Consider the following 14,866-nt stretch of genomic DNA (forward strand, 5'->3'; position numbering starts at 1 on the left):
CATAGCTCGTACAGCAGTAACCAGTTCTTTCCTAATTCTTAAAGATGTGGCCCCTTAGCTTGCATCAGCACTAGAGCGCCATCTGTAAATTTTTAGGGCTCGTTACACTGAAAGCTGAATATAAATGTGATATCTGATCCATTTACGAGAATATTCTCAGGGGCTTTGGATGCAACTTAATATTTTATGAGGTTTTTATTATTATCTGCCTTATCAACCAAAGTAGTACCGAAGTAGTTCATATACTCAGTGTTTCACGGACCTTCACTGAAAGTGCTTATACTTTGGAAAATAGTACCGTTTGGACAGTGTTGGTACGTTGATTGTAAAGGTGAAAGAGGATAACAGCTTTGATGGTCATCGGAGCACAACACATGAAGTCTATGTGGGGACAAAGACTTTACCCCACAAGCTGGTGTTTGAGTCTTCCACAAGCTATTGTTACCAATAATATCCAATTATAATAGCTACAGGCATGTTTTCAGTGGTATTTAGTTTTCAAGTTAATGCATTTCCAACAATGGAAACACCTTAATGGTGTTTTCAAATGGTGTGTGCTTAAAAGGGGGTGGGGTCTGCAAGACACAGGCAAGTGTTACTGTACTGTATATAAAGGTTAGAGAAAGGTGTGGGGGGGGGGTTATAGGGGAGGGTGTGGGTAAACTGCTGGGGTTTTAATCATCATCTAAAATCAAACAAATGTGTACTTAATCTTATATTTCTAAATATTCATTTCCGACACAGTACTTTTTAAAATCCACATATCCACAATCTAACACAGATAAACATGTTCAGACTCCACACTGCACTGAAATGCATTCACGCCCACCTACCCAAACCACTTTTTTCTTCTCCTATTCTTCGATGTGTGAAAATCCATTCCCTGATGAATACGACTTTGAAGTAAATAGGCAAATTATTCGAGAGGATGATGGAGACTCTTTATGTATGAAGATGTTGTTTTCTTTTTATCTTTAACTCAATCCCCACTGTCTCAGCATGCTCTTCAAGCATAACTCTAATGCTAAATACTGAGCCTCAGGGTAAATATTCATAAAAACCTGCAGAGACGCCTTTTTTAAAACTTGCCTTGAAGTTACATACGGCCACGGCATTCACTCACACGTGGGTGCACACATACACGTCAAACTGGTATTTCATGTCACTTCTAAGTTAAGTCTGCAGTTATTCCAGCCCTGTTGCCAGTTTGATCCATACATCCTTTAATTTTGTCTTTGTGTATTCATTATTTAAAGAATAATCATTTATCACACCTGGTTAACACTACAAACTTATCTTGACCCACCCTCTGATCACCTGTACTGTCGATCTGTCTACATTGCACTACCCACCCCCCACTCCACCCCATCTATAAATCTGCATCCCAATCACATTTCCCCCATCCATCCCTTCACTCTTTTACCCTCTCTATCTCTCACTCTCTTTCGCTCCCTCACTCTTTCTCATCTCTCCCCCCTCCTTCTCTCTCATATCCTTTTGTTGGTCCGCTTCTTTCCTCTTTGTCCTTGAAGAGGTCTGAGTCAGGCACCACTCAAGTGCAGGTGTGACACACACACACATCACACACACAGGTGTTTATCAATGCAAGAACAGAAAGAGAGAGACAGAGTGTGTCCTGTTAGCTTTATGGCACAAAACCTCTTCACAGACAAACTCGTCTCTTTTCCAGTTCTCCTCCATCCACCCTATGTAATGTTATACATCAGGCATAACGCCCTTGTCCAAGCAATCGATAGAGAAAGGGAGGTGGAGAGCAGGATGGGCAAGGGAGGGAAAGGAAATAGATCACAAGATGATGAGAGGACGAAGAGGAGGAGACAGACCAGCAAGAGAGGGGAGGGGGCGAGGTAGAGAAGAGAGAAAGACATGCAAGACTGGAAGGAACAGAGAGGAAGAGAGTGTGTATATGTGTGTGTGTGTGTGTGTGTGTGTGTGTGTGTGTGTGTGTGTGGTGTGTGTGTGTGTGTGTGTGTGTGTGTGTGTGTGTGTGTGTGTGTGTGTGTGTGTGTGTGTGTGTGTGTGTGAGAGAGAGAGTGGGAGACAGTTACATAGAGAAGAAGAAGGGAACAGAGGGGGAGAGAGGGGGAGGGGGAGATGAGATGATAAAGCAGCTAGAGATTGAGGGAGAGCTAGTTATGAAGAGCGAGGGATGAAACCGAAAAAATTAAGTCAGACCAAGAAGTGTGGGAGAGACTAAGATTGCAGAAGAGAGAAGGCTGGGAGACTGTCCCAGCAAGATAGTGGGACAGAGAAAGACAGGGGGGGTCGATAGAGAAGGTGAAACAGAGAAAGAGGAAGAGCCTGAGGAAAGAGAAAGAGCAATGAAGACAGAGAGAGAAGGCTGAAGACAGTAGAATGCCAAAAGTACTACAGTAAACTAGCCCAGAAAATCAGGACACAAAAGCCATGCGACCTGTCAAACTCCACATACAGGATATTGGTATTTTACAACAACCCACACTGATTTCATTTACCACCACTATATGAAGTTGTACCTCAGAATAAGATGACTGGCTTGCAAGTAAGGTTAGAATTGTGGTCCTCTTTATGTACTGTGCTACATGCACGAGAGAGTGGGACTTTTAACATGAATCTGTTGTGAGAGGAAGTTGATGTCAGAATATCATTTCTTCCTATTAGTCTCTGGTTCCTCTTAATGTGCAGAGTGGGGGAAAACCACATACGTACACACCCACACAAACACACACACAGTCAGGTAACACATCCTCTTATCTCCATTATAACACTCAGTGTCCTTTCTCATTGACAATAGCCTAAATTGTTTTCATTGTTCATTTTGTTGTCCATGTAAACTGTATGTTGCTAGTATTGTTAATCCACTGAATTTGTAACTCATGTATTGACCTCTTGACTGGCCCAAACTGTACATAGAGTGACATTTGCAATTAGGTGATGTGTATGGTAGTCTAATACGCCACCAATGTTAAATTAACATAGGCCCCAGTCGGTCTGATCAACTCGAACATAAAGTTATTCGTATCACATTAAATGTTTAAAACAAAATGAAATACCATTTAGTTGGGTCCAAACCAGGGTGATTGCTATACTCAGAATGCCGCACTAGAGGGCGAGCATATAACATCTAACAATCCAACCCACGAGCTAAAATGATATCATGTTTCTTCTGGTTTAAGGCATAAACTCAAAACCATAGATAGTACCTCTGGACTAGTGCTGCTCCCCCAGCTGTCGACATCGCAGAGACAGGTTTACACATGCACTCCTGCTCGGCCTAGCTTACTATAGAGAAAGGCAGCTATGGATTCTCAGGTGGTAGGAGTGTGAACCGAGGCATCTGCTCCGCAATTCCAACCGGTGAGAAGCACGAGGGAAAATTTAACAGCTTGTGTCACATTGATTTGGAGGAATTCTTATCCCTGAAAGTGCTCTCTAGACTTGTTCGACGTCATCGGAAAGTTGTTAGCCTATATTACAGTTAAACACAGCAGAATTTGAATGTATTTGTAGATTGTATGTTTCAGTGTTTAATAGTTTTAATGGATTATTAATTGGCTGTGTTATTCAATATGTTAATATTTGTTCATTTGGATATTTGCAGATGTAAATCACCTGTCCCAAAAAGTTGTAGGTCTTTAAAATAGGCCTATAATCACACCTAGAAATATTTATCTTTTATCCTTCTATAACCTAAAACCTATTCTAAATAGTGCACACATGCATAAGGGGATTATGAACGTGGAGTCATGACAGTCGGTAGTACTTCGGGCAAAAAACTCAACACTGTAGACTCTTATTGTGCATGCATAGTGTACAAATCCATAATCCAGATCCTCTTCCAATGCTTATTAACAACCATTTCTATACCCTTGAAATGATTGACTTTCATAGTGACCAATCGTTGCGCGCCAATCGTCAAGTGAGTGTTAAATCTATGTATTCAACCAATCGGGTGACTTTGCTGCCAGATAATGCGTCATCAAAGTAGAATGCGAATGTGGGTTACTTGTGTTTAGCCAGGCGCTCTGTCTGGCGGTCCCCTCCCCCATACAAGCGCACAATGTCGGCATTTTGCCGCTTTATTCAGCGCTCTTCCAGCTTGTATTTACCATGTTCTATACTGGGTAAGAATCATGCGTGTTTGCCCTCGTGTTTGAAAAGAATATACGTGATTGATAACACTGAGCACTGTTTTCGCACTTGTTTATAGCATGTATATGTGTAGCACTGCTTTTTTGTCACGACGCGCCATTATACCTGGATGAAAGTAATAGCATATGTATTTGCCATTCAACCACACATTGTATGCGTATTTGTCGCACCATATGTATATTTGTGTTATGTGAGAATTTTGCTACGACCTTGACGCGTGAACGTATGTTAGTGCGCACACATTCATTGCTGGGGCTGGAAGGATGTTCAAACGTAGGCTATGTTAGAAGGGGAGGGGCAAGCATGTTTTTGACGATCGCCGGCTTGGTAGATTATAAAAGGTGTACGATATCCTCATTTGGGTAGACCTGGTTGAAATCTAAATAGCATAACAACAACGAAGCACAGTTATTGTGCACCTGAAAGTCGGCCGATTTAGACTGCTAAAGCCAGTTAATCTTAGGTCAAAGGCGTGCAGTCAAGTGCCCTAGTAATGAACATAACTTCAATCAATCAAGCTCTAGTGCGACGTCAACTCCAGAAAGCCTGTCTCAATTGTTCTGGTTATGTTCTCAAAAAATATTAGCTTTACACGATAAGAACTTCTTCGTCCGAATTGTTTTTTAGTTGGTATAATCAAACTATTGGTTGCTGGTAATTGATATTTGCTATAGCTGGCGAATAGAGGTGTGTCTTGTGGGTTTAGAAATACTACCCATTGTTCCACTCCAACGCGCAAGACGCACACCTCTGCGTAGCCACTGACCAATCAGGTATCTCAGACCGCCTTCTTTATTCCGCCCACAAGCCTATATTAAAGCCTCCGCTGTTGGTTGAATTGGCAACTGGCATAATATTATAGTGTGAGCCATATCCCAGAAAGGATTTAATCTAAAACAATTTATTTTCGCCCGTCCATTTTATTACACACACATAATGGCAGATACAAAAGTTGACTCTGGTTCGGATATCTCTGCCAAGGTAAGACATTTCCTGCTTATCATTTCGTCGGCTGATTCATGTGATATTTAACGGACTCTAGATTTTTGTAAAGGATTTCCTCCCAATGATTCGCGCTCATTTAAACACCCTTAAAACACCGACAATGTTGGCTAATTCGAATGGTCACTTTGAACATAGCCTATTAACGCTGCACTGACTACACACTTTTATAGAAGTGGTGATGGAACGTTATACAATGTAGCAAGAGTATCGCGCCCGCTCGGTGGAAAGCGTTTGCTTTCATTGTCCGTAGTGTCAGTCTGCGCGGGTTCTTTGTTTATACAAGCGTGCCGGTTCTTTGAACTTTAATAATGTTAAAGCTGTTATTACACTAAATCCGTATCTTGATATTTCATAGTTTTTTCCACCAATAATCTGTTCGAGTTGTCTTTTCTAATTCATTCTCATCTGGCGATTTGTTAACAATTTCATACAGTATAGATGCTTTGATCTAAAAGCGTTTCAAACATGGTAAAGCTATACCGTTCTGTCTAACAGTGGACATGCATGTGCATCCTTAATTCACTGACCCTAAGATACAAGATAATTGTTGAGTTCAGAGCCCATTTGATTGAGGTGTGATGACTAAGTTCACCGGCTGTTCCGAGGCAGAGCTCGTCTGAAGGGACAAGGAGTCCATAAATAAGCGTTCTATGTAATGTGCGCACATAAAAGGAATGAATGCCAAATATATAGGCTACAATTAGCCTACTTACTATTACACACACCAATTGTAGGCTATACTATGATTTGCCATCGTGTTAAAATGGTCAACACTTATCGGCTAAGCTATAGCAGTTTGTAAGCTATAAAATAATATTTCTTATTGGCTACCGAGGATGGAGGCGCAACTCAGCGTCGGAATGATAACGCTTTGGGTAGTCTATAGCTGTCTAGTGTCTGCGGTTTCCTCAATGACTAGTCTAATTATACTTTTTTTCAACAAAGACGGCGAATATAGTTCAGCTACTACTGCCCAACCGACCCCAATATAACTTTGAGTTATATTTCACAAACGTTCTGCACAAAAGGAAACTGGTTGCAGGTATTGCCTAACCACTTTTCCCTCCCATGAGTAGTAGGTTATTCTACAGAAGGCTTGATTGTTTTCAAACGGAATTTGTTTCCTGAGATCAACAGTCGGGCCCAAACAGTGGTCTTGATTACTAGTATGACCTTAATCAACAACAGTTATCTTCCGGATGCTGGTTTGGCCAACTAAAGGTGAACAAACGATTACGCACACAATAGAATAATGTTGTTAACGCATAGTCTGATGGGATCCAATATTCATTGTCTGAGGTTGGAAAAATAATTGTCACAAACTTTCAAGTCCAATACTCCGGATGCTAAAGTTCTCTTAAGTATATTTGTTTATCCTACATGCGTAGCCTAAGTGTAGGCGGCGCTGAGATGGTGCAGATAAACGGATTTAGGGATAAAAGATTATATAATGGAACCAATAATGCTATTTATCTGATCTAAGCATACGTGCTTGTTGCATTATTAATCGGTGTGAAACAAGGAAACAGATGAGAAGCACAGTGGTCACAATATATTGGTGAACTAGAAAAGTAGCCTACATAAACGTGATGCGTAGTAATAAATAGGTTTGCCCCGACTAATCTCGGTGTGAGTGTGGCCAATGGCGCACAATTACAGTTGCTTAGTCCAGAGCCATGTGTCGTTTTCTATTGTCCTATGCCTTCTGTTAAATTGGCCTTGCTCTTTCAGGCTCTAGGCTTTTACTTTAATTTAGCTTTGCACCCTGGGTATTGCAGTGTTTTCCCCGGGCGTGTCTAACGTGACATATGGTGCCAACGAAACCTGCTGAACTACAATATCCACAGTAGGCTACCCCCAACCACAAACATTAGAGTATCAGATTACAACACAGACAACTCCGTAAAGTAGGCGGGAGTCAAAAAGTAAGCGTTGCTTTTCGTTTATTTAAATCTCTGAAGCAACCAACATGTTTACTCGAAGCCATCTTTTGGCAAAACAATATGTAAAAGGGGCAGCTCATTGTGGGCTCTTGGTAGTCCTCCTGCAAATGTATAAATGTTCTAATTTATGATGTAGGCAAATGCCTAAATCATACAATTGTGTGTACAATTGTCTTACTTTGTGGGTCAGTTTTTATTGTAACATACTAATACATTGTTTTTTTTTCCCTATAGGACCTCAAGGAGAAGAAACTCCTTGATGAGAAAGAGAATGGTAAAAAGGTTGCCACCAATGGAAAGGTAGGGTTTGAGATTGCTTTTCTCTTTACTGTAAATAAGTTTTACATCAACGTGTGCGCCTACCTTTTTAATATAGGTTAGTAGATACTGTCCCAAGAGCAGGTCCCATATCTCATGGGAATATTAGACTTAAATCTAAGAACCTCAAGGTAGCGCATTCAAAGACTTTTGAAAGTACCAAATTACATTCGTGACAGGTTTTTGATTGAGCTTTTTTGTTTTTCCCAAAGGAAAATGAGGAGAATGGTGAGCCCGAGATAGACGATGAGGATGATGAAGAAGTGGAGGACGACGATGAGGAAGATGAGGGAGAAGGTGATTGGAAAACACAAGTTTTATTATCCACAACTAGTGTTAAATATAAATTTGCACTGGGAGGGGGACAAAAGGAAATGCTTTTTTTATGTGAATGAGGGACTGTGGGTATATGGTTCTGTTTCAATGTTGAATTCATGGAAATTATATACCGTTTTCAGGTGATGATGATGATGACGAAGATGATGACGATGACCTGGGGGGAGGCACAAAACGGGCAGCTGATGAGGATGATGATGAGGATGATGATGATGATGAGGTAAGGACAGACCTTTTGGTATGAGTGGATGACTGCATTTTATGACTTCAATAAGGCCCTGCTATTTAGACTTAACAAAAACAACCCTCTTTATTTTATAGGATGAAGTTGAAACCAAGAAGCAGAAAACTGACGATGATGATTGATGCGTTTTCCTATCGTGCTGAACACTTCCTGATTCTTCACCTTTGACCTTTATGTTGGAGGTGACGGTAATGGAGGACTCAAAAAAACATGGTCATTAGAAAAGTAAAGTTCAACATCCATGTCCACACAAACACCCCAACTGTAAATTTTCTAAAGGAAACACCACCACAGCAATGCAGATCAAGGCTCCACATTCTCAATGAAATACACAAAAGGAGAATTTGTTTGTATTTTTATTTACATTTTATATTTTTGTACATATTGTTAGGGGATCCGTTTCTGAATAGTGACCTCCTGTGACCAAATCGGTGCTTCTTTATGAAAAATTTATTTGGTTGACCACGTTATGATATTTCAGCTGAAGAGGATACAAAACATGTATAAATCTTAAACCGTTGAACTCAGAGCATTCCAGTAAATTTTATGTATGTTCTTTAGTTGTACCATAACTAGCGTTTGTTTGTATGGGAGGGCATGGCCAAAGAACAGGAGTCTCTATTCCTTTGATTTTTTTTGTCAGCAATTTGTTTTATGATGGCCTGTTTCGATGTATGTGTGAAGTTTGTTGTTTGACAATAAACCGGACTTTTATTTTGTGACTTGTATATCCTATTCCCTTATTTATTACACTGATGTGTTTGCTGACAAGGAAAACACCACTGCAAGGATCACAATATCGGACTGTCACATGGCAAAATCAACTTTCAAATGTTTCAAAAACCTCAGATTTTTGCTTGCTGTCACCAGAAGATTGTCTTACACTGAAGAAGGTAACCACTGAATGGAAACTTGTTTATTAAAAGTATTGAACCTTTCTAAGCAAGTCCCTGGACGGAAAAAAGAGACCCAGCCTTCTAGGTATGCAGGCCACTTCCTTGGCTCCTGTCCACAAATCCACTGATGTCCTTGTTAAAAGGTGAGTGTGGGCTATCACTTGCTTTATTGTCCATGTACATATGTGAGTTTCGCAGTTTTTTTATGAAGTAATATAAATCCCCCAAATCTACCTCAAATATAAAATATGTTTTTTGACATACAAAGTTTTCTCTGCCCCTAACATGACCAATCATGAAGTAATCTCATTAAACTCTCAACTCTCTTTGTAATCTTTTCATATACTACAGCTAAGTTTGAAAGATGTTAAGTGTGATTAAACCATGGAACCACACAAAGTATCTAAATTATGTTCTATAGCAATAAGTCTAAAATAACACTCAAAACTGTTAGGACCTACAAACCTAATAAAGAAAATCCTGGCCTGATGTTGCTCTCCCATGTTTACCTCTAGTAGCTTGAACCCCTTACAACCGGCTTTGTATAGTCCCTGTTGGAGTCAGAGCACTGCAGCTTTAAGATTTTAGGATCCATGTCTGATTGACCTCAAAAGACAATTTAAGATTTCCTCTCCGGGAATCTGGGCTCTGATCTAGTAACGATGGAACACACCTTTGGAACACAAGGCTCTCTCTCTCTCTCCCCCTCTATCTCTCTCCCCCCCTCTATCTCTCTCTCTGATAAGTTTCCTTTCATTGGCTCTTTGTTACAAAAGCAAATGTTAATTTAAAGAAAATTCCATGTACGATTATGCCAATCCCAGTTGCCAAAGATCAATATGAATGAAACACTGGACATCATGACAAACACAACAGCACAGTTTATTGACTCTGCACACAGGGCTTAGTTGTTCCGTTCTAGGCTGTCAGAACTAGCTTGTGAGGAGCAGCTTACTGAAAAGTACGTAACAGTGGCCCTGCTTTAACAGTAGGTCAGAGGGACTTGGGAGATCAAGCCAGAGCTTTCAGGTGGATTTCAGCCTGCAAGGGGAGAGATGCACGTAAGGGAAGCAGTCAGGCGTACTCTCTCACTATTATGTAAGAGCTAACAGTATTTCCCTCTTAACCATCTCAACTCATGTCTGTAAATATATACATACAAAAACACAAACTGTTGACAATGGGTGATGCTGATCTGCATTAGCAGAGCTCATTTGCACTGTCTAGACTGAATCAGGGCAGTGAACTCTGACTAAGCTTGCAGCAGAGGCTAGGCTGTGCACTCCGCACCTCAGACAATCCTGGCTAACACTCACCATAACCAACACATAGTCTAACTCCGCACTCATTGTCCTACCTGACCAAGAACATCAATCTAAGGTTAGGATTCACCGCAAAATACATTGTCCAGTTGTCTAGATTCATAGTATACACAGATTTTAATTGAGAAATTGTACACACTAGGTATCAGTTTTAGTTTCCTTTCACAAGAAAATCTGAAAAGAATGATTTAATTTAATGTCATTTTAGACATTTGATAATTTTCATTACCCCTACGTGGTAGGTGATATACTATTGAAGAAGGATGAAAACACCTAATTAGAGAGATTTACCTCAGTGTAATGAGATAAGGAGACAATCTGTATGAGGTAAGGACTCCCACACACGCTCAGCCAGCCCATTCAGTGGTAAATACAGCAAACGTCCAGAGCTAAAGTTTTTTAAAAAGTGATAAAAGAGCTTATCATCCTAACCATCCTCTGATTCCACAAGGTTGATTTCTGGATATTTTAGGGACTGACACATGCAAATTACCACTGAGGTGAGCACTATAAGAAAACTATACTATAAATAATATATAAAGGTATGACATTTACCAGACTGGGTGATTTCTTTCAGTATTGACAGGTATTTGGTTAACTTGCCAAAAAAAAATCAAGTCTTAAGAGCCGCTGCTGGTATAAATGCTGTGTTTGGAATAAGGGCAACTTCTGGGTTTGTTATTGGACTTTGCTCCTCCTACTGTAGTATTTAGAGCCTTGGGTTGTTCAGGTGAGTCTCTGCTGCCACCATGTGGACAAATAAATCCTTGCATTGTTAGACACCCATGTTTTCACGAATGATAAGATTTTGTAAGTGTAGTTTAATCAATCTATTTAAATGACAAACAGTCACCCTATTTTTTTTTCTGAGATCCTCTATGTAGAGATATTTCTGTTGAAATCTTTTGTTGTTGTTACCCACAATGCCCATTTTTCTGATACAGATCTGATTGATTTGCTCAACCTACTTGATTAATGATACAGGGTGTAGGACAACTTGTAGAGGTTACCTGTTTTAGAGAACAGTCAGTTCCCAATACTCAGGCTTTGCCTCTGGAAGAAGATATAAACACATAAAAGACACATCCAGCTTCCCCCATTTCTTCTTCTGTCGTTATCTCTTTACTTCTCCCCCAACCCCCATGCCTCAACACACAGAGAAGAGAGAGACATGCATACACCACCCTGGGGGGCTTCGTAATTGCTGCTGAAAGGAACGCCCTAAGAAAGTCAATGGGGATTGATGGTTTTGGATAAGTAACAGAGAGTAGTAGTAATAAGACTCAGATCCTCTACCCACTCATCCAGCACCCTGGAGATAAGCACCCCCATTCACCCTCCTGACCCCTCCTCCCTACATGTACCCACCCACCAACTCCCCTCCACAGTCCCCATAGAATAGAAGGAATAAAAACTCCCACCTCATCCACACTCAGCTCACCCCACCCTACTAACATGTCAACCCCAAGAGACTATTATACCACTCCCTGGCAACCATGACCTCGCCTAGCAACGGAGCCAGCCCAAGTCTCCCCACAGCACCGCTTCGAAATCACTTCCAAACAACGCCCTATAGTCAGTGTTGTGAAAGAGAGAGGTTGTTTTATGGCTTACAAGAAGATGGTGTCAGTGGGTAGACCACCAACCAGACCTCAGCTGCATGAGTGGTCCTGAAGCAGCTCTCAACATGGGGCTTAATGAATGAGACTGGTTTTATGGTTGCTCTGTCCTTTGTTATTCTTTTTTTTTTCCATTGGAGAACCGCCATCTCTTATTTCTTGTCACTTAAGTTACAAACAAACATTTTGATGTTTCCATTTAGGACAGTGACAACATTTTTACAGACTTTTTAATCCTTACTTGAGTTGACTTTCAGGGGTATTGAATGTATTTTGTATATCCTATAATCGTGTGTTCTAGACAAGGGAGAGAAACAAAAAGATTGCTAAGTACCCCAAAATGTAAGGTCAGACAACCGTCACTGCTTTCGATTTAAACTGCAGTGCTCCATTTTAACCACTAGAAGGTAGCAATGTAAAACATTTAGCCCTTTTTCCCAAGTGTCATGTCATGCAAGAGTAACCAACAAGTCCATAATCAAAAAAGGTCATACAGCATATTAGTAAAATAATCTGGAATTGAAAACTCTTAGGACACACAACAGACCTTTAGGCATGACCTAAATGCATGCATTATACAGCGAGACTTTGCACGTGTTATTGCAAGAGATGGAAAGTAAACTGACCTATGATGTCATTAAACTGGACAGGTTATCAACATATTTCCGCAGCATCTTTGCAGAAGTAGGCCTACTAAAACGTGCATTTGTGTCTACATTTGTACATGCACTTAAATGTAATGTGTGTGCATTTAATAGCTGTCCCTGGCCCCTTGACACACACACACACACACACACACACACACACACACACACACACACACACACACACACACACACACACACACACACACACACACACACACACACATACATACATACATACATACATACATACATACATACATACATACATACATACATACATACATACATACATACATACATACATACATACATACACACTGTCCATACGTGTGTGTCTCTCTCCCTTAATCCTATTCTGGTTCTGGGTGCTAATCGTCTTAGGGGCCCTGCTTGGTATGTTTGGCCTGGGCTGATTACCTTCGATCAGGGGTGGCTTTGTTCCACCTCCACTCTGGAGCAAAGAGCAATCAGTTGTCTCTCTAATGACAGAACTTATACGTGATTTGTTTTATGCAATCCTGTGTTTCCAGTATCTTGCATTACTCAACATAAATAATTAAAGAGACAGATGTGGAAAAAGCTCTGTAATTCTGCAATCTTAACATGTAATTTATTCAAATACAATTGATTATTTACCAAGACAATGAAGTAAGGTTGGGTATGTGCTAATTTGTGGTAGTGATGGATCCCAGCATTATTAAACAGAAAGGGTGGTTTCTAATGCTTTCTTCCCAAGGGGCAACTATTGCATGTTAGCATTTAGTAATTTACTGTAATACAAAGCACAATCTATGCAATAGTATGCATGTTAAAGATTTCCTATCTTAACATAAGTTAGTTGGTGTTGGGGGGTCATCATTTACCTTTTTGCAAAATAAGAATCAAAGCTTCACTCCGCAGGGGGGCCAAAATAAGGCTTGATCCAGAGTGTTGTCAGTGTGACGTTATAGGGCTGATGCCCACCAATGCCCTATAGTCAGGATACCAGTTTGACTGGGACATCAGACACAGGTCTGGTCTAGGAATCAAGACACACAGTGGCGGCTTCAGTAATGCCAGTCTTTCCCCAAATTCAGAATCTGAGTTCACATAAATCCAAGATCCGTAGGTGAATCTGAACAACATCTTGGACAGACAAGCATGAGTGTTACTTCCAATACCATCCCCCTTTTATAAAAGCAATACTCAGTGTCTAGAAAGTGAGAGCAATCCCCTGTCAGTCTGTAAACGTCATCTTATCTTCTCCACTGAGCCGGGATTCTGGTCACTATAAGACATCCCTGAGCTGCTTGGTAACCCTGGGTTTGGGCACCTACAGTAAACCACCTGACCTGCATTAAAAGCAACTGAGAGAGAGTAGAGGTCACCTGAAGTCAAGGGTTCCTATTCCACATTTATAGTTAGAGAAAGAAAATTTAAATACAATATGTAAATCTTCTTTCACCCATCCACTTCACTCGAAGAATAACCTTCTTAAGAAACTGTACAGGATGTTTATTATCAATTTGTCTATGGGTTAGAAATGGAAATACATGCTCAAATATTTCCTGTATGTATATAAGATATAGCTCGTGTAGTACATGGACTGTACTTCAAATTACAGTTAAATGTTTTATGTTTTATTAGTTTTTGAGTTTACAGCAGAACAAATAGAATACTGTGTATACTGTGAAGTATTTTTTTTTCTATAGTTCATTTTAACAACACAACATATTCCTTTGCCAAGATAAAAGGAACACTTCAATGGAATCTCACATTTGCCTAAGAATGAACCTTTGAATTTCCATGCTTGAAAAATGGGATAAGGCCATTGGACATTTGCATTACTAAGGGTGTGACATCAAACAGCTAGCTCTATTCATTTAGCCTCACTGCCATCCAGGATTTCAGTGCTTGCACTTGGTCTGTGAGTCTTTCAGTCCATGAGTCTATGATGTTACTAACGCAGCAGTGCCTTAAAGTAGCTGTGTGTTTATTTTAATCTGCAAAGTAAACCTATTACGACACCTCTGTCACTGGTGCATTTTGGTGAGGCAGGCTATACATGGCGCAATGACATTCAGTCATTTTTCAGTCATTTACATTCAGTCATTTGTGAATGACAAAACAATAGAATAGAACATGACATGGTGGAATAGAATAGAAAAGAATAGAACAGTGTTTCTTCATATGCTTGCAAAAGAATGTTTCCCTGCAAAACCCAGAAAATACATTATAGTCTTATAGTATTAGTGACTCATATGACATTTCCTCAAGGCTTGTCATCCAAACTCGTTTGACAGAGACATATTTTTTTTTCAAGTTGAAACATGTTGGGGTGAACTTGCCCTTGCTGTTTAAAACCATTTAAGACATTGAGAACACCATTGTTGTTTTGACCAGAT

General features: G+C 40.2%; 1 protein-coding gene across 1 annotated transcript; it reads left to right on the forward strand.

The window, feature by feature from the left end:
• Nucleotides 1-4,984: 4,984 nt before the first annotated feature.
• Nucleotides 4,985-8,720, forward strand: ptmab (prothymosin alpha b). The gene is made up of 5 exons (XM_062481536.1): nt 4,985-5,133; nt 7,335-7,400; nt 7,631-7,715; nt 7,877-7,974; nt 8,076-8,720. The coding sequence occupies exons 1-5, from the start codon at nt 5,089-5,091 to the stop codon at nt 8,118-8,120; spliced, it is 339 nt and encodes a 112-aa protein (XP_062337520.1). The 5' UTR covers nt 4,985-5,088; the 3' UTR covers nt 8,121-8,720.
• Nucleotides 8,721-14,866: the final 6,146 nt, after the last annotated feature.

Source organism: Osmerus eperlanus, chromosome 16, assembly GCF_963692335.1.
Source record: "Osmerus eperlanus chromosome 16, fOsmEpe2.1, whole genome shotgun sequence".
NCBI lineage: Eukaryota > Metazoa > Chordata > Actinopteri > Osmeriformes > Osmeridae > Osmerus > Osmerus eperlanus.

Coding starts and splice junctions, on each gene's coding strand:
- ptmab (XM_062481536.1), top strand. CDS start 5,089: ATGGCAGATACAAAAGTTGACTCTGGTTCGGATATCTCTGCCAAG. Junction 7,401..7,630: donor AGGTTGCCACCAATGGAAAG/GTAGGGTTTGAG, acceptor TTTTTCCCAAAG/GAAAATGAGGAGAATGGTGA. Junction 7,975..8,075: donor AGGATGATGATGATGATGAG/GTAAGGACAGAC, acceptor TTTATTTTATAG/GATGAAGTTGAAACCAAGAA.